Here is a 20,592-nt window from a genome sequence, read left to right as displayed (position 1 = left end):
ATAAAAGGGCATGACTGGAACTCTCTCAGGATGGTCCTTAACATTCTGCCCTAACCAGGGTATTAGTAACTTTCCAACACTGTTGGTGTAAGGCGGAGTGCTGCTTACTTCTTAGAGCATTAGAAAAAGGTTGAAACAAACTCTAAATGGGAGTCCTTGAAGAAGGAAAGTGAGCTGGTTTCCTTTTTGTTCTTTAAAAATTCTAGCTAGAAATATCACCTAATTTATAATGAAGACTATACACAGCAGCACCAAAAAGGCCATTTACAAGAAGAGTTTTTCTTCAAAAGAATCCACTCGAATGTGCCGAGAACTTGTATCTTAACTAAGAGCAGTTCACTAAGGAACAGGGCCATCTAAATGCCTAACTAGGTATTTAAAATTGTCAAGGGGTGGGGATGTGCAAATTTAGCAGCAAAAGACGGTTTCATTTTGCCTCAAGGGAAAGTGATGGTGGTCAGAGGGGCCAGTTCCAAGGGCTGGTCCAGTGGCGGCCGCTGGTCTTGGTACTCTGCAACATGCCCATTTCGGTGGTGACCATACTCAAACTTGATCCGCAGCTCGCCAATCTTGGATTGGGGAAGGATATCTGGGATCCACTCAATGATGAAAGGTGTTGGCTCCTTTTGATCTGGGGAAGTGTTGCCTGAAGACAAAGAAAGAAATGAAAGAAAGAGAGAGATAGAGGAAGGGAGGGAGGGAGGGAGCGAGGGAGGGAGGAAGGGAAGGAAGAAAGGGAAAGCAAGCAAGCAGGGGGAGGGGAGGAGAGGGGAGGGAGGGAAGGAGGGAGGGAGGAAGGAAGGAAGGAAGGAAGGAAAAAAATACTGATTAGTACCATTCCAAAATTTGAGGATGGACAGATGTTACTCTGTTCAGGAATAAAAAAGAAGAAAAAAAATGAAAAAAAAAACCACCACAACAAACTAAGAGAAGAACAAGGAGAAAAACAAGAAGAATCAAGGGAAAGGAAAAGTGATTACTGGTATACCTATCTAAAAGAAAATTTCAGGCAGGGTGCCTGGGTGGCTCAGTCAGTTAAGTGTCTGCCTTCGGCTCAGGTCATGATCCCAGGGTCCTGGGATCGAACCCATGTTGAGCTCTCTGCTCAGTGGGGAGTCTGCTTCTCCCTCTGCCTACTTTTCTGCTCTCTCTCTCTCAAATAAATAAATGAATAAATAAATACATAAATAAAATCTTTAAAAAAGAAAAAAAGGAAAACTCTGGTTAAAAAATGCTTTTGAAAAAATATAAAACACTAGCAGAATTAAAAATAATACAGTATGGCTTTCAAATACAGTTTAGGCATCTGGCTGCTCTGTCAGCAGTGTGCAAATCTTGATCTTGGGGTCGTGAGTTCAAGCCCCATGTTGGGCACAGGGCTCACTTAAAAAAAAAAAAAAAGGAAAGAAATTTTGACACATGTTCCAACATGGATGAACCTTAAGGACATTATGCTGAGTGAAAAAAGCCAGTCAGAGAAAAGACAAATACTGTATGATTCTATTTAGATGAGGTACCTAAAGTAGTCAAATTAATAAACACAAAGTAGAATGGAGGGACCAGGGGAGAGGTGAGAGTGGGGAGTTACTCTTTAATGGCTACAGTTTCAGTGGAGGAAGACAAAGTTCCGGAGATGGATGATGGTGCTGGTTGCACAATATAAATGTACTTAATGCCTAAGAACCATACATACACTTAAAAAAATTTATATTATGTATGTTTTATAACCAAAAAAGTTAAAAAATAATGTTGAAAGTAGACATGGAAAGCAGTTCATGATGTATTTTTATGTTAAAAAAGCAGCTGGGAAAAAAAAAAAAAAAAGCAGCTGGGGTATGATCCCATGCTTTATAAATTCTTTTCATGCACAGAAGAGAGTCTGAAAGGATAGATACCAAAATCTAATGGTGATGTCTTCCATGATGCATGGGATTATAGGTGGTTTATTTTTCTCTTTGATGCTTTATAATGAAATCTATGACTTCTCTGTAATGAACATGTGTTACTTTTATTCTATTCTTTTTTTTTTTTAAGGTTTTGTTTATTTGTCAGAGAGAGAGAGAGCACAAGCAGGGGGAGTGGGAGAGGGAGAAGCAGGCTTCCCGCGGAGCAGGGAGCCCGACGCGGGGCTCGATCCCAGGATCCTGGGATCATGACCTGAGCCGAAGGCAGACGCTTAATGACTGAGCCACCCAAGCATCCCACTTTTATTCTATTCTATTCTATTTATTTTTAAAGACTTTATTTTTACATAATCTCTACACCCACATGGGACTTGAACTTACAACTCCAAGATCAAGTCATGTGCTCCACCGACTGAACCAGCTAGATACCCCTGTCATTTATATCAGTTAAATTAATTACTTTTTGGAGAAAAAGAAAGAGAGAGTGAGCCTGTGCATAAGCAGGGGTTGAGGAGGGGCAGAGGGAGAGAGAGAAAGAGAACCCCAAGCAGGTTCCACACCTAGCCAGAGCTTGACGCCGGGCTTCATCTCATGACCCTGAGATCATGACCTGAGCTGAAATCAAGAGTCAGACGCTTAACTGACTGAGTCACCCAGGCGCCCCTGTAATTTTATTTTAAAAGCATTGTTTCAGGGGCGCCTGGGTGGCTCAGTCGTTGGGCGTCTGCCTTCGGCTCAGGTCGTGATCCCAGAGACCTGGGATCAAGCCCCGCATCGGGCTCCCTGCTCGGCGGGAAACCTGCTTCTCCCTCTCCCACTCCCCCTGCTTGTGTTCCCTCTCTCGCTGTGTCTCTATCTGTCAAATAAGTAAATAAAATCTTTAAAAAAAAAAACAAACATTGTTTCAAAAGACACAAAACACTTTTTTCCACGATGGCCTTTACAAGATGAATGAATATTTGTTTAAGGTCAAGATTCAAAGTCTAGGACAGTGCAATGCACACAGCTGACCCTCTAAGGAAGCTGCGCTATTGAAAACACAATTTCACTTACCAACTTTGAGAAAGGTTTTTAGTTCCAAGGGTCGCAACACAGGTTGCTTTTCTATACGACCATAGGTTTCTGCTATGCTCTCTACTTCCACTTTAGGGCATTTAAACAGCTCATAAGTCCCATCCCGGTTCTGGATAAAACTCCGAGTGATTTCCAAGGGCATCTGGACACAGAGACAATACCAAGAAAAGGTAAGAAAGGAAAAACTCAAAGTAGACAAACATTTGGATGATGACAGATCTTTTACTTATTCTTTTTTGTTAAGTACACTCCAATTAATTAAAACTTCCTCTTGTATTTTCAAGTAAACACTGTCAACTGATCTGCCTTTTCTCCTTTACATCATTCACGGCTTTCCTTTTTCTTCTGTAACTTTAAGTTGAACCCCAGCCAAAGTATATATGAACAGAACCCCTAACATCTTCACAGCTATTCAACGGCCACTGGCATGGACTTGCTCTCCAGTCCGTTTTATTCCTCCCCCTGCCGCTCTGCCAGCATCATTCTCCTCCTGGAAGCCCCACTGATACTGCCTGTAGGGGACCTCACACCTTGCATGCTTCACACCATCCTTGGGACTGAGCCAGACAGAACTTGAACTGGTCACTGCCACTAAACAGCACGGTGAGCTTCTCATGGCCTGTTTCTCATCTGCAAAATACAGTTAATACCAAAGCATGGCTGTGAGTCTGAATGAGGTGATGCAGGTAAGTAATGGCCAGCAGACCGACACGCCATGATTCTTAGCTCTCTTCCCTCGCCTCACGGTGCCTCCCTGAACCCCTGCTCTGGGCCAGAAACTGTCTCTGTGACACCAGCATTTAAAGAGTTTCTCAAATGTCTTTAGTGCTAACACAGGCCTTTTCTAGGGCTCACAATTAAGTTCTATAGCTTCCCAACAACTTATTTTTTTTTCTGAATGTAACAACACTTTGCAATTAAGCTAATCTTAATGTATCCAATCATACTATGCTGAATTTTCTACATTAACCCTCAAATTTTCAGGATTTGCTTGAAAAAGAAAATGTTTAAAAATGTCTAATATTTCCCTTGCAAAAAGAATGCAAACTAATTAAGGGTCATTTCTCTAATGAGGACTAAATTGCAGTTTGCGGAGAAGCATTCAATTGTGCTGGCTTCACTGACTTTACAAATAGTGTATCATCTCAAATTATTTATATACTTTCTAGCTCCCTGCCAGTTAATCTAGGGCTCACCATAGCTAGTAGGGGTTCGTGATTTAATTTACAAGAAAAATGATCTCTGTTTTCTGATCCCAAAGGCAGAGAAAAGGAATACTCTAACTTAAGATACTTTTTCAAGCCATAAGAAATAACCATTAAAGTCATAGCACCAGACAGCTATGAATATTTCTGAATAATCTCTTAGTATGAGAAAAAGCAATTCTCTTTGGTGTCTGTAACTCAAAGAACTGGTGCAAACATACTTCTTGCACTTGTTTCTCTCTCTTCCCCTCTTTGCCCTCCTACTATTGTAGAAATACCCTCTTACCTCTGGGGTATCTAAGATTTGTTTAACTTGCAGGATATTAGTGATATGCCAGGTATACTTGGAAAAGGTTCCCAGTGGCAAGGCATCTTTCCGAACAAAAGCTTCAATGTAAAAAGGGAACATGATTAGACTACCAAAAAATAACATTCTCTTTCATTGTATATGTTATCCAGTTTCTAGAAAGTTCAGGGCAGTACTATCCTCTTATAGAATCTCAGCACTTTGAAAAAGAAATTCTAGAGGCAAATCTATAATGGCTTTGGCAAAATGTGATAAATGATATGGATTTCTGCCAAATAAAGTCTCTGATGCTTCTTTGAGATACTATTTATTTTTGCTACCTTAGAAACTTATTTTTTTTTTTTTAAAGATTTTATTTATTTATTTGAGACCGAGAGAATGAGAGACAGAGAGCATGAGAGGGAGGAGGGTCAGAGGGAGAAGCAGACTCCCTGCCGAGCAGGGAGCCCGATGCAGGACTCGATCCCGGGACTCCAGGATCATGACCTGAGCCGAAGGCAGTCGCTTAACCAACTGAGCCACCCAGGCGCCCTAGAAACTTATTTCTTAAACAAACAAACGAAAGAAACTTATTTCTTTGACACAGCTGCACACACTGGGCTCCATTATAAGAGCCTCTTACAATCTCTTACAACTTTAGATGTATCAGAGGTCAAATTACAGTTCTTAAAAGGATTATATGGAGTTTAAGCCAGTTAACGTGGTTGCCAATCTATTGCCTTGCCTGCAGGGTTATAAAGGGTTTCACCAAAGGGCCTGAAAAAATAGCGAAGGGATGGGTTAAAATTAATGTATTAGGAGGCCTAAAGTTTAACGTGAAAGAAAGAATCAATGCTGCCTCAGATAGATAAGCTGTGAAGACAAAAAAAAATTTTTTTTTAAAGGTTTTATTTATTTATTTGACAGAGATAGATACAGCGAGAGAGGGAGAGCACAAGCAGGGACAGAGGGAGAAGCAGGCTTCCCGCGGAGCAGGGAGCCCGATGCGGGGCTCGATCCCAGGACCCTGGGATCATGACCTGAGCCGAAGGCAGATGCTTAACGACTGAGCCACCCAGGCGCCCCGAAGACAAAATTTTTATGGCCCTAAACAGTGATTCACAGCTTGGACTATTCAAAGATAGAATTAAACCTCAAACAGTCCCTATCATATCATCAAATAACTACTAACTAAAGAAATAGCATTGATTTCCAGCTGTAGTTACTCTTGGGCTATTTGCCACTGAGCCATCCTTTCTTCCTCCTTTTCTCCCTCTTATTTCCTTACACTACCTAATAAGTACCTTGACATTTCTAGTAGAAAATGTAATGGAAAACCAAGAAATATGCACCACAATAATGCAAATATAAGAGTTCCAAGCCTAAGAATTACTCTAAAAATAAAATTTTCCTTCATCAAAAATTGGGAGTTGTGAAAAACAAGTTTGTTTGTTTTTTTTTAAAGATTTTATTTATTTATTTGACAGAGAGAGGGATCACAAGTAGGCAGAGCAGCAGGCAGAAGTAGAGGGAGAAGCAAGCTCCCTGCTGAGCAGGGAGCCTGATGTGGGGATTGATCCCAGGACCCTGGGATCATGACCTGAGCGAAGGCAGACGCTTAAACGACTGAGCCACCCAGACACCCCAACAAGTGTTTTTGGTTTTTTTTTTAAGATTTTATTTATTTATTTGACAGATACACAGCGAAAGAGGGAACACAAGCAGGGGGAGTGGGAGAGGGAGAAGCAGGCTTCCCACGGAGCAGGGAGCTCGATACAGGGCTCCATCCCACGACCCTGGGACCATGACCCGAGCCGAAGGCAGATGCCTAACGACTGAGCCACCTAGGCACCACAAGAAGCCAGCCCAAATAATGATTAGAGCCTGCAATGCTTTTGTTGAAATGGGTTCATATCTAAAAATATCAAACTTCAGGATGCCTGGGTGGCTCAGTCAGTTAAGCATCTGTCTTCGGCTCAGGTCATGATCACAGGGTCCTGGGATCAAGCCCCAAGTTGGGCTCCCTGCTCTGCGGAGAACCTGCTTCTCCCTCCCCCTCTGCCCCTCCTCCCAGCTCAATATCATGCTCATGCTCTGTCTCTCTCAAATAAATCAATAAAATCTTTTTTAAAAAATAAAATAAATTTAAAAAAATTATCAAACTTCTTGGTGGGCACCCTTATTGCACTTCATTGTTCTTTTACCAGGTTTGTGCTTTCTGAATCTTTCCATTACCTCTTACTGGAATAAGTATGGGGCCTTTGAGGAGGGTGATCATTATTCCAAGAGCTGACTGGCTAAGGCTTCATGCTCTGAGCATGTGACTCAAAGTCCTAATCCTGAAAATTCCACATGGTTTTTCTAAACATAATTCTTTAAGGTCAAGACATCTACTGCTATTCCCGAGGAAAAAAATCCCATACCTGTTGTGGAGTTGGGAAGCCGTTTCTTTGCACTTCCTATAGATATTCTTTGTTGCAGGGCATCGAAAAAGGACTGAGGAATGTGGAACACCAGTGGCTCTGGTTTGCCTACAGCAAATAAGAAGAAACTCATTTAGAGAAACTCAGTGGGCTTTCTGACATGTAGGGAGAAGTGCAAGAAATGGAACTGGGTGGCAATAATAACTAAAACTGCCACGGAGGCTGCTTTATACAGAAGCAAAAGGCTTTGATTGACCTTTATGAGTCAAGCACTGTCACCAGCCCTACTCTTGATCCCTCATAATTGTAACAAATACAGCAGGCCCTTGTCATCCACCAAAGATAAAATTTTAAATCCCCTGTTTTGTAAACACCACTGCAGCCCAGACCTTTCCCTTTAAAGAGTATATGAAATGAAATGAGAACAATGAGGCTGAGTTGAGAAGGTAAACTTGATTCAGTCCTGCTCACTGTTCCCAGGCATTTGCTATGTGCATTCATGTCCAAGCAAAGTAACTGCAAGCTCCCACTCAGATGGTCTGGGCCATGAGCACTGCAGACCCCAAAGTCAGGACACTGTTTATCCAATAAGCATTGGCCTTTCTCTCTGAATATGATCTCAAAGCAGGCAAAATGTTTGAAAATACTTTTTTTTTTTTTAAAGATTTTATTTATTTATTTGAGAGAGAGAATGAGAGAGAGAGAGAGCATGAGAGGGGGAGGGTCAGAGGGAGAAGCAGACTCCCCGCTGAGCAGGGAGCCCAATGCGGGACTCAATCCCGGGACTCCAGGATCATGACCTGAGCCGAAGGCAGTTGCTTAACCAACTGAGCCACCCAGGCGCCCAATGTTTGAAAATACTTAACAAACCTCTTAAAGAAACTTGCAAGACACAAGGGTCAACAAAAAGTCAGCAGAAAGAGTGTTCAGGGGAGGGGTCAGAAGAGTTCAGACTTTTTCCTTAAAAATTGTCCAAGCAGGGGGCGGCGTCTGGCTGGCTCCATGGGTAGAGCATGCAACTCCTGATCTCAGGGTCATGAGTTCAAGTTCCACACTGGGTGCAGAGCTTACTTAAAAAATAAAATAAAATCAGGGTGCCTGGGTGCTCAGTCAGTTGGGTGTCTGGCTCTTGGTTTTGGCTCAGGTCATGATCTTGGGGTCATGGGATTGAGCCCCACATTGGGCTCCACACTCAGCAGGACATCTGGTTGGGATTCTCTTTCCCTCTGCCCCTCGGCAACCCCCTCTCTACAATAAATGGATAAATCTTTAAAAAACAAAAAACTGCCCAACAGGCTAGCCCCAACAGAGGGGAAACATCCAGAACCACTACCTGCCTGGATATAACTTAAGAGTGACTCTTAGGGGCGTTTGGGTGGCTCAGTTGAGCCTCCGACTCGTGATTTGGGCTCAGGTCATGATCTCAGGGTCCTGAGATCGAGCCCTCTGTCGGGCTCCATGCACAGTGCGGTGTCTGCTTAAGATTCTCTCTTTCTTGGGCGCCTGGCTGGCTCAGTCGTTAAGCATCTGCCTTCGGCTCAGGTCATGATCCCAGGGTCCTGGCATCGAGCCCCGCATCGGGCTCCCTGCTCCGCGGGGAGCCTGCTTCTCCCTCTCCCACTCCCCCTGCTTGTGTTCCTGCTCTCGCTATCTCTGTCTCTGTCAAATAAATAAATAAAATCTTAAAAAAAAAAAAAAAAAAAAGAACTACAACACAGTTACTTTAATTTCTCCTCCTTTCAGCAATAGCCAAGTCAGGTGACCAATACTTACCATCAAACTGATAGTGCATGGTTTGATGGATGCGTTCTGTGACGCTGGCCAGCCAGTCTTGGAAGGATAAGGTCACTTGTGCCTCATCCAACAGCTGACCGGAGGCTAGGAAAAACAAACAAAAAACTTTTCAGTAACTTTTATCTTTTTTTTACAGAAACAACAGTTAGCTGAAGATTGAAAAAGCTGAGGATTTTATACAGAAAAGGGCAATAAGTTGAAATTCAAAGAAATTTAGATACATTAAGTGAAATGGAAGATTCTACATTTTTGTTTTGTTTTAAGAATCCTTCACCCGAAGTGAAAAGCTGTGGAGATACTAATGGGTTTAAGATTATTAACCATAGTAAGTCTGCAGTCTTTCATCAACATTAAACTGCAAATTGAAGTGGTGTCTGGCTGACTCAGTTGGTAGAACATGTAACTCTTGATCTCGGGTTGTGAATTCAAGCCCCATGTTGGGTATAGAGATTACTTAAAAATAAAATCTTTGGGGGCGCCTGGGTGGCTCAGTCGTTAAGTGTCTGCCTTCGGCTCAGGTCATGATCCCAGGGTCCTGGGATCAAGCCCCACATCGGGCTCCCTGCTTGGCGGGAAGCCTGCTTCTCCCTCTCCCACTCGCCCTGCTTGTGTTCCTGCTCTCGCTATCTCTCTCTCTGTCAAATAAATAAATAAAATCTTTAAAAAATAATAAAATAAAATAAAATCTTTGAGGGGCGCCTGCGTGGCGTGGTCGGTTTTGGCTCAGGTCCTGATCTCAGGGTCATGAGATCAAGCCCCACCTCGGGCTCTGCACTCAGTGTGGAGTCTGCTTGAGACTCTCTCTCCTTCTCCCCCTCCTCCCTGCTCTCTTTCTCTCTCATAAATAAATAAATCTTAAAAATAAATAAATAAAATCTTTGAAAAGCAAAATAAAATCTCTGGAAAAAAAGTCAGCTGCAGATTGAAAAAGAGCCTTGTATAATGGCTGCTTTAGAGATCTATAAATCAGGAGATAATGATGCCGTAGCTACTATTCATTTGAAACTAAATTCTCATTAGGTAAATGTATATAGCGATAATTTGGGTAAAAAGCTATTTTATTCTATTTTATTTTTTCTTTGCACCAAAGGAAGTGATGTTAAAAATCTTCTAACTGGGGTGCCTGGGTGGCTCAGTTGGTGAAGCATCTTGCTTCAGCTCAGGTCATGGTCTCATGGTCCTGGGATGGAGCCCTGCATTGGGCTCCCCACTCAGCCAGGAGTCTGTTTGTCCCTCTCCCTCTGCCCCTCCTCCTGCTCATGCTCTCTCCCTCTCTCTTAAGTGAATAAATAAAATCTTAAAAAAAAATCTCTACTTGGTATATTTTTTTAAGTTCAAGTCATATATATATATATACACACACACATATATATATATAAGATTTTATTTCTTTATTTGAGAGAGAGACAGAAATAATGACAGAGATAGTGAGAGAGAGCACAAGCGGTGAGGAGAGGGAGAAGCAGACTCCCCGCTGAGCAGGGAGCCCAACTGGGGCTCTATCTTAGGACCCTACGATCATGACCCGAGCTGAAGGTAGCCACTTAACCCCTACCTGATATTTTTGATCACACTCCCTGACGTTCTGGAACCTAAATGTTCCAGGAACATTTATTCCTGGAATGTGTAAGTTCTTAATTGGTTAATTATAATTTGGTCTTGTATTATTTGCTATTTATGTACTGGTCTTGTCTTCAAAACCAGAGTATGAGAGCAGGAATGATGTCTGGTTTTTAATCACCCAGCCATAATATATGAGAGTTAAGAATGTTGATCCCCAAATGTATAAATTTAATTATTCTGACTAGAAAGGTAAATATGTAAGTTATGTTCAAATTAAGTCATTTTGTCTCCTAACTTCAGAATGATACCCATGCTACTGCTTTTACATGTTTTCAAACTTAATTTTTTTTAACACACATTGACTTTTATTTATCATTTTTAAAAGTAACCTCTACGCCCAACGTGGGGCTCGAACTCATGACCCTGAAATCAAGAGTCACATGCTCTACTGACTGAGCCAGCCAGCACCCCCAAATTTATAACTTTGGAGAACAGATTATATTTGTCTTTCTCAACAAATATTTATCACTGCACAATTGTAAAATATGTTTCTTCTTCAACTTTGAGGCTCCATACCAACTGCATGTGGGTAATAAGCAACAAAAGGAAAATATCCTACAGAACATGTGCTGCCAAGACACGAAGTAACTTCTGCTGCATTTGTTATTTAAAGACACGATTCAGTTTTGAGTAGGATTGGAAGCCAGTGGAACAGAACAGATCTCAGCCTCAGTGCCTGCTCCTGTTTATCTTAGCACTCTCTGGGGGATAACATGCAACATTTCTTTCCATTATATCGCTTTGGGCTTCTTTAGGATGATTTCCACCTCTTTAGCCTACCCTGGGGAAGGGAAACTTACCCTGCCTTTTTAATGAAGAAGCAACCACAGGTTTTTTCAGGCCACCTTTCCTTAGATGACTGCTCACTGCATCCTGAGACAGTAGTGAACTGTTCGTCTGTGCACCTAAACCACAAACCATTACAGTGTTTAATAACATGTCTGCAGAAGAGAAATTGATTCAATATTAATTTCTGAAGAGTCTAAAATATAAAAAATCTTTTTTAATTTTTAAGTTAGCTTCAGTTTCTAGAAGGAATTAGCATTAGACTTTATACATAACATTTTAAGTTTCATATGCTCTTTACAGGAAATTGGGGTGTAGGTGGAGGACCTAGAAGTGAAAAGAAAAAAAAATTTGCCCACTGCTCCCACCTCTCAGAAAATCACTATCATTTCTGATGAACTATTGTCTCGTGTGTGTGTGTGTGTGTGTGTGTAAATAGTTGATTTTACTTATTTTGTGATTTTAAGTAACTGTGATTGTACCAGGATTGCCAAATTTAGCAAAAAAAATTCTGAATTTCAAATAAATAGTTTTATTTTTAATATAAGTATGTTCCAAATATTGCACGGGACATACTTATACTAAAATTATTTGTCTGTATGAAACTCAAATTTAACTGAGCATTGTTTTTTACCTGAGTTATCTAAACATTTCTTTATAATTCTTTTTTAGATTTTATTTATTTATTTATTTGACAGAGAGAGAGAGGCAGCAAGAGAGGGAACACAAGCAGGGGGAGTGGGAGAGGGAGAAGCAGGCTTCCCGCTGAGCAGGGAGCCCGATGCGGGGCTCAATCCCAGGATCCTGGGATCATGACCTGAGCCAAAGGCAGATGCCCAACAACTGAGCCACCCAGGCACCCCAATAATTCTTTTTTTAAAAAAAAGATTTATTTATTTTAGAGAGAGTGAGTATGTGTGTGTGCACGGGTAGGGGTAGGGATGGAGGGAGAGAGAATCTCCAGCAGACTCTACGCTGAGCACGAAGCCTGACAGAGGGCTCAATCCCAGGACCCTGGGATCACCACCTAAGCCAAAACCAAGAGCTAGACACTCAACTGACTGAGCTACCCAGGCACCCCTATAATAATTCTTTATACTAATTTTTATAATTCTTTATAATAATTTTTAATGGCTGCCTGATATTCTATCAAGTAGCTTTATCATGGCTTATTTAACTATTCCTAGTGGTTGTCTCTTACTTGTTTCTAATTTTTCAACATTATAAATATCTGTAAAATGAGTATCTGTGGACAAAATGTTTTTCCTGTATCAAGGACTATTTTCTTATAAAAGATTATTTATAATCCCCCTATTCACACACATGCACACACACACTCTCTCTCTCTCAAATAAATAAATTGGGGTGCCTGGGTGGCTCAGTTGGTTGAGTGTCCGCCTTCAGCTCAGGTCATGATCCCAGGGTCCTGGGATCGAGCCCTGCGTCAGACTCCCTGCTCAGCGGGGGTCTGCTTCTCCTTCTCCCTCTGTGCTCTCTCTCTCAAGTAAATAAATGAAATCTTTAAAAATAATAATAATAAAATAAAATAAATAACTCTTTAAAAAAAACAATTATTTAGAATCAGGTCTACTGAGTCAAAGGATAAGAACTTTCTTTTTGGGGGTGCCTGGGTGGCTCAGTTGGTTGAGCGTCTGCCTTCAGCTCAGGTCATGATTCCAGGGTCCTGGGATCGAGCCCAATGTCGGGCTCCCTGCTCAGTGGAGAGTCTGCTTCTCCCTCTCCCTCTGCCCCTCCCATCTGCTCGTGCTCGCTCCCTCTCCCTCTCTCAAATAAATAAATAAAATCTTAAAAAAAAAAAAAAAAGAACTTTCTTTTTGAATTTCAGGTTTTCTTGGGAAAGACTAATAAGTAAACATTTAATGACAATCTCTGCTCTATATTGCTGCAGAATCACTTCTTAAAAACAGAAATACCGGGTGCCTGGGTGGCTCAGTTGGTTAAGCAACTGCCTTCTGCTCAGGTCATGATCCTGGAGTCCCCGGATCGAGTCCCGCGTCAGGCTCCCTGCTCGGCAGGGAGTCTGCTTCTCCCTCTGACCCTCCCCCCTCTCATGTGCTCTCTCTCATTCTCTCTCTCAAAAAAAAAAAAACAGAAATACCCACGTCACTTTGTTTCTCCATCTTTCTCCAACATCCTAGCACCCAAACTCCTGTGCTCATATGACCATCTGACCCACCTCTAAAAATACTCTACCCACAAACCCACATGTGTGGACTAGAATATTTTTCTTTTGTTTAGAGTCTAGGTCTTTTAATACTTATTTACTAGAACAGTATTTTCATATTGATTTATTTGACTACTTAACTGACACTGGTACATTTACATTCAAAAAGAAAAAATATACATATGGTGCCACCTATTGAAAATGAAGCTAAGAAACTACACTCTTTTTTTTTTCTTTAAGATTTTATTTATTTATTTGACAGAGAGAGACACAGCGAGAGACGGAGCACAAGCAGGGGGAGTGGGAGAGGGAGAAGCAGGCTTCCTGCCGAGCAGGGAGCCCGACATGGGGCTGGATCCCAGGACCGTGGGATCATGACCCGAGCCGAAGGCAGACAGCTAATGACTGAGCCACCTAGGCGCCCCAGAAACTACACTCTTAAATTAGTTTGGAAAATATAATTAACCGTTATCACAAATTTCTAAAAACACTCTATGGACGAAAACTTCATTACACTGTCCTAAGGCAGATTAAGGTATAAGACTAGTCCAAATGTTTAAGGGTTGAACAACATATACAATAATAAAAGTAGAGTCTGGTTAGATCTTATACTTGGCCAAAAGAACCAACTCTTAGCTCCACTTGACAAAGAATCATCAGTGGACGATAAAACTTTTTCAAAAAAGTTAAAAACATAACAAACACTATTTCTGTATTTGCTAAGATTCAGTGAAACATATAAAATAGAATAAAACAATCTCTAAAGACAACACCACTGAACAAACAACCCAAACAGTTTCTCACCAGGTACTTCCTCCTTCTTCCTCTTCTTTGGCTTAGAGGCAGTAGACTCACAAGCTGTTACTGTTGATTCTGAATGGCAACCTAACTGGGGCACAATAACCTCTTTAAGACCTAAAATACAACAGATTTCTTAATTATTAATACCATCCAAGAGTAAATATGGGCCCCTGCTTAGAGAAAAATTAATTGGTAAAAACTAAATTATGGAGTGATTGCCCGCTTTAAAATAATTTCCTTTAAAGAACTCCCCAAGACATAGGTTTTTATTCATGGATCATTAACATGATGAAAGACTTTACAGAGAAATAAAACTAAAAAGTTGGGAGCTACTGCCAACTAAAGATCATTAAGAAATGAAAATAAAAAGCATCTACAAGATAAAACTGTTAAAAACCACAACAAAAGACTTGCTGTAAATCTTTAAAGATATTTTGAGCAGGTACTAGTTTTCCTCATCTTCAAAGATAAGAAACAAGCAAGCAACCCAAAATAAAAGGGTTTTTTGTTGTTGTTTATTCTTTGTTTTTTTTAACATAGGGTATCTGTGAAAAAGTTTAAAAAGAAGGCAAAGCAAAGCTAACTTTTGCTAGATTCATTGTCTCAGTAAAAACGCCCAAGTCTCTTGATCATTAATTTCAACCAACCAACCAACTAATCAACCAACCAACCTTTATGCAAGTGTGCTGACTGCGATTAAAAGAAGGAATGCTTTTCATTTGAATTATCTAGCAACTGCTTCTGAAGGTTGCTAGGACAATCTCCAAATGCCATCAGTGGAACTCTTTCATTGCCATTTTAGAAAAACAGAGTAACTGTGTCAACACACCACCTACCGCTGGAATCAAAATTTAGGAAGTCTGAGAATTCCTGGGCCAATGTCTCATCACTGGCAAAGGCACAGATGCAAGCAAAGAAATGAATACATCTCTGGGCCACCTCATCCTTGGAGGCGTTCGACTTGTGAGATTTCAGAGCCTGGCAGGAGCAGAAGAACCGGCGCTCGGGCAAGCTTTTGGCACTGATTTTCTGCACAAAGGATGTATGCAAATATCCCAAACTGTGCTTCTGGCTCGCCTTGCATTTCACCACCAGGATGTTTTTAGTAATCCTCTGTACGAGGGGACCTGTGGGTTCCGTGGCCAGTTGCCAGATGGTTTGCTTGGTTTCTGGGGAGGCCTGCATTGCATTCAGGACCGAGCTTTTCAGAGTCAGAGGGGTGGCTTCTGCCTGGCAGTTCACCGCCAGCTTGATGTGCTGGCACTGATTTTCCACTACGCCCTGGGTGGCAGCTTTCAGGCATGAGGGGACATGACACCGTCCGGAGCTCAGCTGAGTGATGATTGTCCCGTCCACCGTCTGGATTGTCGTCTCTGACACGCCTAGCTCCACAAAGCATCGGTGATCGGGGCCCCGGTCTCTTTGCCGCACTGAGTAAACCTGCAGATCGGAGCCTGTGATGATTTTGACAGCTTCAACACTGGGCTGCTTCCGTGCCCCGTAGCGGAATATGGTTCCACATGTCTTGTTCTTGCAGCTCAGTCCCCGGGTTCCATTGTATGTGCCGCATCGGGGACACTTTCTGATTCCCCTCAATGTGGCCTTCCCCAAATCAGACAAGAAAGCAGGGACTTTAGTCCTCAGAGAGTTGGGTTCCATTTTTCAAAGGCCCTAGAAAAAGCAATAAGCCCATCAGCATGAAAATACATTCATACACACACATACACAAAGTTAAAATCATTTATGATATTTAGTACAGAAAGTAAAATGTAAAGAGGTTAGCTACCATTTTCAAATTGTACGCTCAAACAGAACATTCACTTAAGCCATCAAACAAAAGTGAAGGAACCCTTGCCTTTCATATCATATATTTTTAAAATCCTAATATAATAATTAAAGCATTTCTCTAGGCTCAAAATGGTTTTATACAACAACCTAGATTAGTTAACCTAATTTTTACATGCACAGATGTTTAATTTGAACAAGAACTGGAGAACAGGAAAGATGAATTCTTTCCTTTCCACCATTCCCCACAAAACCTGGCACAATCCTACCTGAATCAGCTGCCAGAGCATCTGGAAAACAGTGTAACCTGAATTCGTAAGACCTGAAAGGTGTTTCATTTGTGATGATCATAGAGGACAGGCAAAGACATAATCATTTGCAGAGTAAATGATACTGTTTAACCCAAAGTCTTTTGAAGTTTGAACTCTATGGTGTAACAATGCAGACATTCTGCCTCCTCCTTCTTGGCCAGCCAATGGCAAAGCTCCTGCCCAGTGTTCCAGAGTAGAAGAAGATTCCCAGTGCCCTAAGTGGAGATCCTGGCAATCTGTAAGTAAGACAACAAAAAATATTAAGGTCATAAAAATAGTATGATTCTCTCCTCTTAGAATACGAATCCAAGTCTTCTGCAGGTTATTTGAAAAATATTTGACAGCAATTGTTATGGAAATGGCTGTTTCGTTCTTCCGACTTAAAGCAGGTAAAACAGTGCTAATGTCATTACATTGGTAGTTGTCAAGAACACCCAGAGCCATGACATATAATTGGCCAAATACTCATCCTTCCCAATAATAATGCGTTATATTTTAGAGTGCTTTATGCTTTTCCAAGTGCTTTCACATTATTTCATTTGAACCTCACAATACTAGTATCTCATTTGAGCCAAACAACCACCATGCTTCACATGAAAATTAAAAAGTTAAGTAACCTGGGGCGCCTGGCTGGCTCAGTCAGTAGAGCAGTGACTCTTGATCTAGGGATCCTGAGCGTAAGCCCCACACTGGGCATAAAGAATACTCTAAAAAAACCAAAAAACCCCCAAAAAACCAATAAAATGCTAAAAAAAATTTTGAGGGGTGCCTGGGTGGCTCAGCTGGTTAAGCTTCTGACTCTTGATTTCAGCTCAGGTCATGATCTCAGGGTCTGAGATCAACCCCCAAGTCAAGCTCCGTGCTCAGCCGGGAGGCTGCTTGAGATTCTCTCTCCCCGTCTCCATCTGCCCCTCCCCTGCTCACCCTCCCTCTCTCTAAAATAAATAAATAAATCTTGAAAAACAATTAACATAAAAAAAGAGTAACTTGCCTGAGGTCACCCAGCAAAATCAGCAATGTGGTTTCCAGTGTCTGCTAAGAAGAGTGTGAATCTTGGGGCGCCTGGGTGGCTCAGTCGTTAAACGTCTGCCTTCGGCTCAGGTCATGATCCCAAGGTCCTGGGATCGAGCCCCACGTGGGGCTCCCCGCTCCACGGGAAGCCTGCTTCTCCCTCTCCCACTCCCCCTGCTTGTGTTCCCTCTCTCGCTGTCTCTCTCTGTCAAATAAATAAATAAATAAATAAATAAATAAATAAAAGAAGAGTGTGAATCTCTGCTTTTGATTTCCCCTCCAGTATTATGAAAATTTTCAGACATAGGCTGCCTGGGTGGCTCAGATGGTTAAGTGTCTGCATTCGGCGCAGGTCATGATCTCCGGGGTCCTGGTATGGAGTCCCTCATTGGGCTCCCTGCTCAGCGGGGAGTCTGCTTCTCCCTCTGCCTCTCCCCCCTGCTCATGGGCGCTCTCTCTTTCTCAAATGAATAAACAAAATCTTAAAAAAAAAAAAAGAAGTTTCAAACATATAAAAAAACAGAACTATACAGCAAACTTCCACATGCCCACCCACTAGATTCTACAATTAACATTTTACTGTATTTGCTTCATTACATATTTATTTATCCTTTTCTCCATCTATCAATCCCTCTTATATCTTACTGCATTTCAAAGTAATTTTTTTTTTTTAAAGATTTATTTATTTATTTGAGAGAGCGAGAATGAGAGAGAGTACATGAGAGGGGGGAGGGTTAGAGGGAGAAGCAGGCTCCTCGCTGAGCAGGGAGCCCGATGCGGGACTCGATCCAGGGACTCCAGGATCATGACCTGAGCCGAAGGCAGTCGCTTAACCAACTGAGCCACCCAGGCGCCCCTCAAAGTAATTTTTTTAAGGATTTCAATTATTTGAGAGAGATTGAGAGAGACAGAGAGAGCATGAGTAGGGCAGAGGGAGAAGCAGACTCCCCGCTGAGCAGGGAGCCTGACTTCGGGCTCAATCCCAGGACACTGAGATCATACCTGAACGAAGGCAGACGCTTAACTGACTGAGCCACCCAGGCGTCCCTAACATTTCAAAGTCATTTACAGGCATCAATTCAGCACTCATATTATTAACTAAAGTCAACTTCTTTTTTTAAGATTTTATATATATATTTTTTTTTTTTAAAGATTTTATTTATTTATTTGAGAGAGAGAATGAGAGAGAGCAAGCACATGAGAGGGGGGAGGGTCAGAGGGAGAAGCAGACTCTCTGCCGAGCAGGGAGCCCGATGCGGGACTCGATCCAGGGACTCCAGGATCATGGCCTGAGCCGAAGGCAGTCGCTTAACCAACTGAGCCACCCAGGCGCCCAAGATTTTATATTTTTATTTTTAAGTAATCTCTACGCCCAACATGGGGTTCAAACTCACAACCCCAAGATCAAGAGTCACATGCTCTACAGACTGAGCCAGCCAGGCACCCCAAAGTTCAATATATTTTTTAAGATAATCTGCTTGTGATATTGAAATAGGCTATTAGTATTGCTCTTGCCCCTTGACCCCAAAGGATGATCTTGATAAAATATTTTCCCTCCTTGGGGTGCCTGGGTGGCTCAGTCATTAAGCATCTGCCTTCGGCTCAGGTCATGATCCCAAGGTCCTGGGATCGAGCCCCGCATCGGCTCCTTGCTCCATGGGAAGCCTGCTTCTCCCTCTCCCACTCCCCCTGCTTGTGTTCCTTCTCTCGCTGTGTCTCTGTCAAATAAATAAAATCTTAAAAAAAAAAAAATTTTCCCTCCACATGTTCTATAGTCTATCTTTTTTTTTAAGATTTTATTTATTGATTTGACAGAGAGAGACACAGCCAGAGAGGAAACACAAGCAGGGGGAGTAGGAGAGGCAGAAGCAGGCTTCCCATGGAGCAGGGAGCCCGATGCGGGGCTTGATCCCAGGACCCTGGGACCATGACCTGAGCTGAAGGCAGACACTTAACTGACTGAACCACCCAGGTGCCCCATATAGTCTATTTGTTAATCAATAAATTGTAAAGTACAAATAAGAAAAGTCTAAGACTGCTCACCTTTTCACTGGTGCTATGAATTAATCTCCCAACTGTAATATTTGTTGAGTATCCACTAAGTGAATAAAGCTTTGTGAAATATGATCTAGTGCAGGATTTTTTCATCTTGGCACTACTAAGATTTAGGGCTGGATAATTCTTTGTTGTGGGGAACTGTCCTACACACTGTGAATGTTTGGTAGCATCCCTGGTCTCTACCCACTAGATGCCAGTAGTAGTCAACTCTTCCTCCCCAAGTGGTTAAAAAAATAAAAATGTCGCCAGATATTGATGGATGTCCTCTCAGGGGGGCTAAATTACCCATTAAAATCCCCTGATCTAGAGACAGTAGCCTGTTCACACAGCATTTCCTTTCCAGATCAATAAACTTCTTTAGTAGGTATTTTCGTTCAGCCACACAGGGGATCTTAGAAGAGAAGGTTGTTCCAAGTCAAAAGATGAAAGATTTAGTTTGCCTTTTACCACCAATTACCTCTGTGACCAAGGTTTTTTTTTTTTTTTTTTTTAAGATTTTATTTATTTGACAGAGAGACACAGCGAGAGAGGGAACACAAGCAGGGGGAGTGGAAGAGGGAGAAGCAGGCTTTCCACGGAGCAGGAAATCACCAAACTGTTTTCCAAAACGTTTTTATATTCATACCAGCAGTGTAGGAGGGTTCCTGATGCTTAACCAACTGAGCCACCCAGGAGCCCCCTCTGTATTCTATCTTTGCAACTTTTCTGAAAATGTGAAATTATTCTAAAATAAAAAGTTTATTCTTGGGGTGCCTGACTGGCTCAGTCAGTAGAGCATGTGACTCTTGATCTTGGGGTTGTGAGCTTGAGCCCCACATCAGGTGTAGAGATTGCTTAAAAATAAAATATTTGGGGGGCACCTGGGTAGCTCAGTCGTTAAGCGTCGGCCTTCGGCTCAGGTCATGGTTCCAGGGTCCTGGGATCAAGCCCCACATCGGGCTCCCTGCTCAGCGGGAAGCCTGCTTCTCCCTCTCCCACTCCCCCTGCTTGTGTTCCCTCTCTGTGTCTCTGTCAAAGAAATAAATAAAATCTTTAAAAAAAATTAAAATAAAATATGTTTAAGATTTATTTATTTATTTTAGAGAGAGTGCACGTACATGCACAAGTGGAGGGGAGGGACAGAGGGAGAGAATCTCAAGCAGACTCCCTGCTGAGCAGGAGCCTGATGCTGGGCTCTGTCTCATGACCCTAGGATCATGACCTGAGCCAAAATCAAGAGTCAGACACTTAACTGACTGAGCCACCCAGGAACCTCATTAAAAATAAAATCTTTAAAAAAAGTTTATTCTTGGGGCGCCTGGGTGGCTCAGTTGGTTAAGCGACTGCCTTCGGCTCAGGTCATGATC

General features: G+C 42.0%; 1 protein-coding gene across 1 annotated transcript in view; it reads right to left on the bottom strand.

Moving 5' to 3' along the window:
- Positions 1 to 200: 200 nt before the first annotated feature.
- Positions 201 to 20,592, bottom strand: part of CUNH2orf42 (chromosome unknown C2orf42 homolog) — a 27,524-nt gene continuing 7,132 nt past the window's right edge. Inside the window, exons 2-10 of the mRNA XM_035001375.1 lie at positions 16,136 to 16,413; positions 14,918 to 15,752; positions 14,085 to 14,195; positions 11,110 to 11,214; positions 8,666 to 8,770; positions 6,893 to 7,000; positions 4,470 to 4,570; positions 2,958 to 3,120; positions 201 to 646 (exon numbers count right to left, since the gene is read on the bottom strand). Of these exons, the coding sequence (XP_034857266.1) occupies positions 438 to 646; positions 2,958 to 3,120; positions 4,470 to 4,570; positions 6,893 to 7,000; positions 8,666 to 8,770; positions 11,110 to 11,214; positions 14,085 to 14,195; positions 14,918 to 15,740 (1,725 nt within the window). The 5' untranslated portion in view covers positions 15,741 to 15,752; positions 16,136 to 16,413 and the 3' untranslated portion in view covers positions 201 to 437. The remainder of the gene's footprint in view (positions 647 to 2,957; positions 3,121 to 4,469; positions 4,571 to 6,892; positions 7,001 to 8,665; positions 8,771 to 11,109; positions 11,215 to 14,084; positions 14,196 to 14,917; positions 15,753 to 16,135; positions 16,414 to 20,592) is intronic.

This window comes from Mirounga leonina, unplaced genomic scaffold (genome assembly GCF_011800145.1).
Source record: "Mirounga leonina isolate KUSES-001 unplaced genomic scaffold, KU_Mleo_1.0 Mir_125, whole genome shotgun sequence".
NCBI lineage: Eukaryota > Metazoa > Chordata > Mammalia > Carnivora > Phocidae > Mirounga > Mirounga leonina.
The sequence above is the reverse complement of the archived record's forward strand: the minus strand, read 5'-3'. Positions and strand labels throughout refer to the sequence as shown.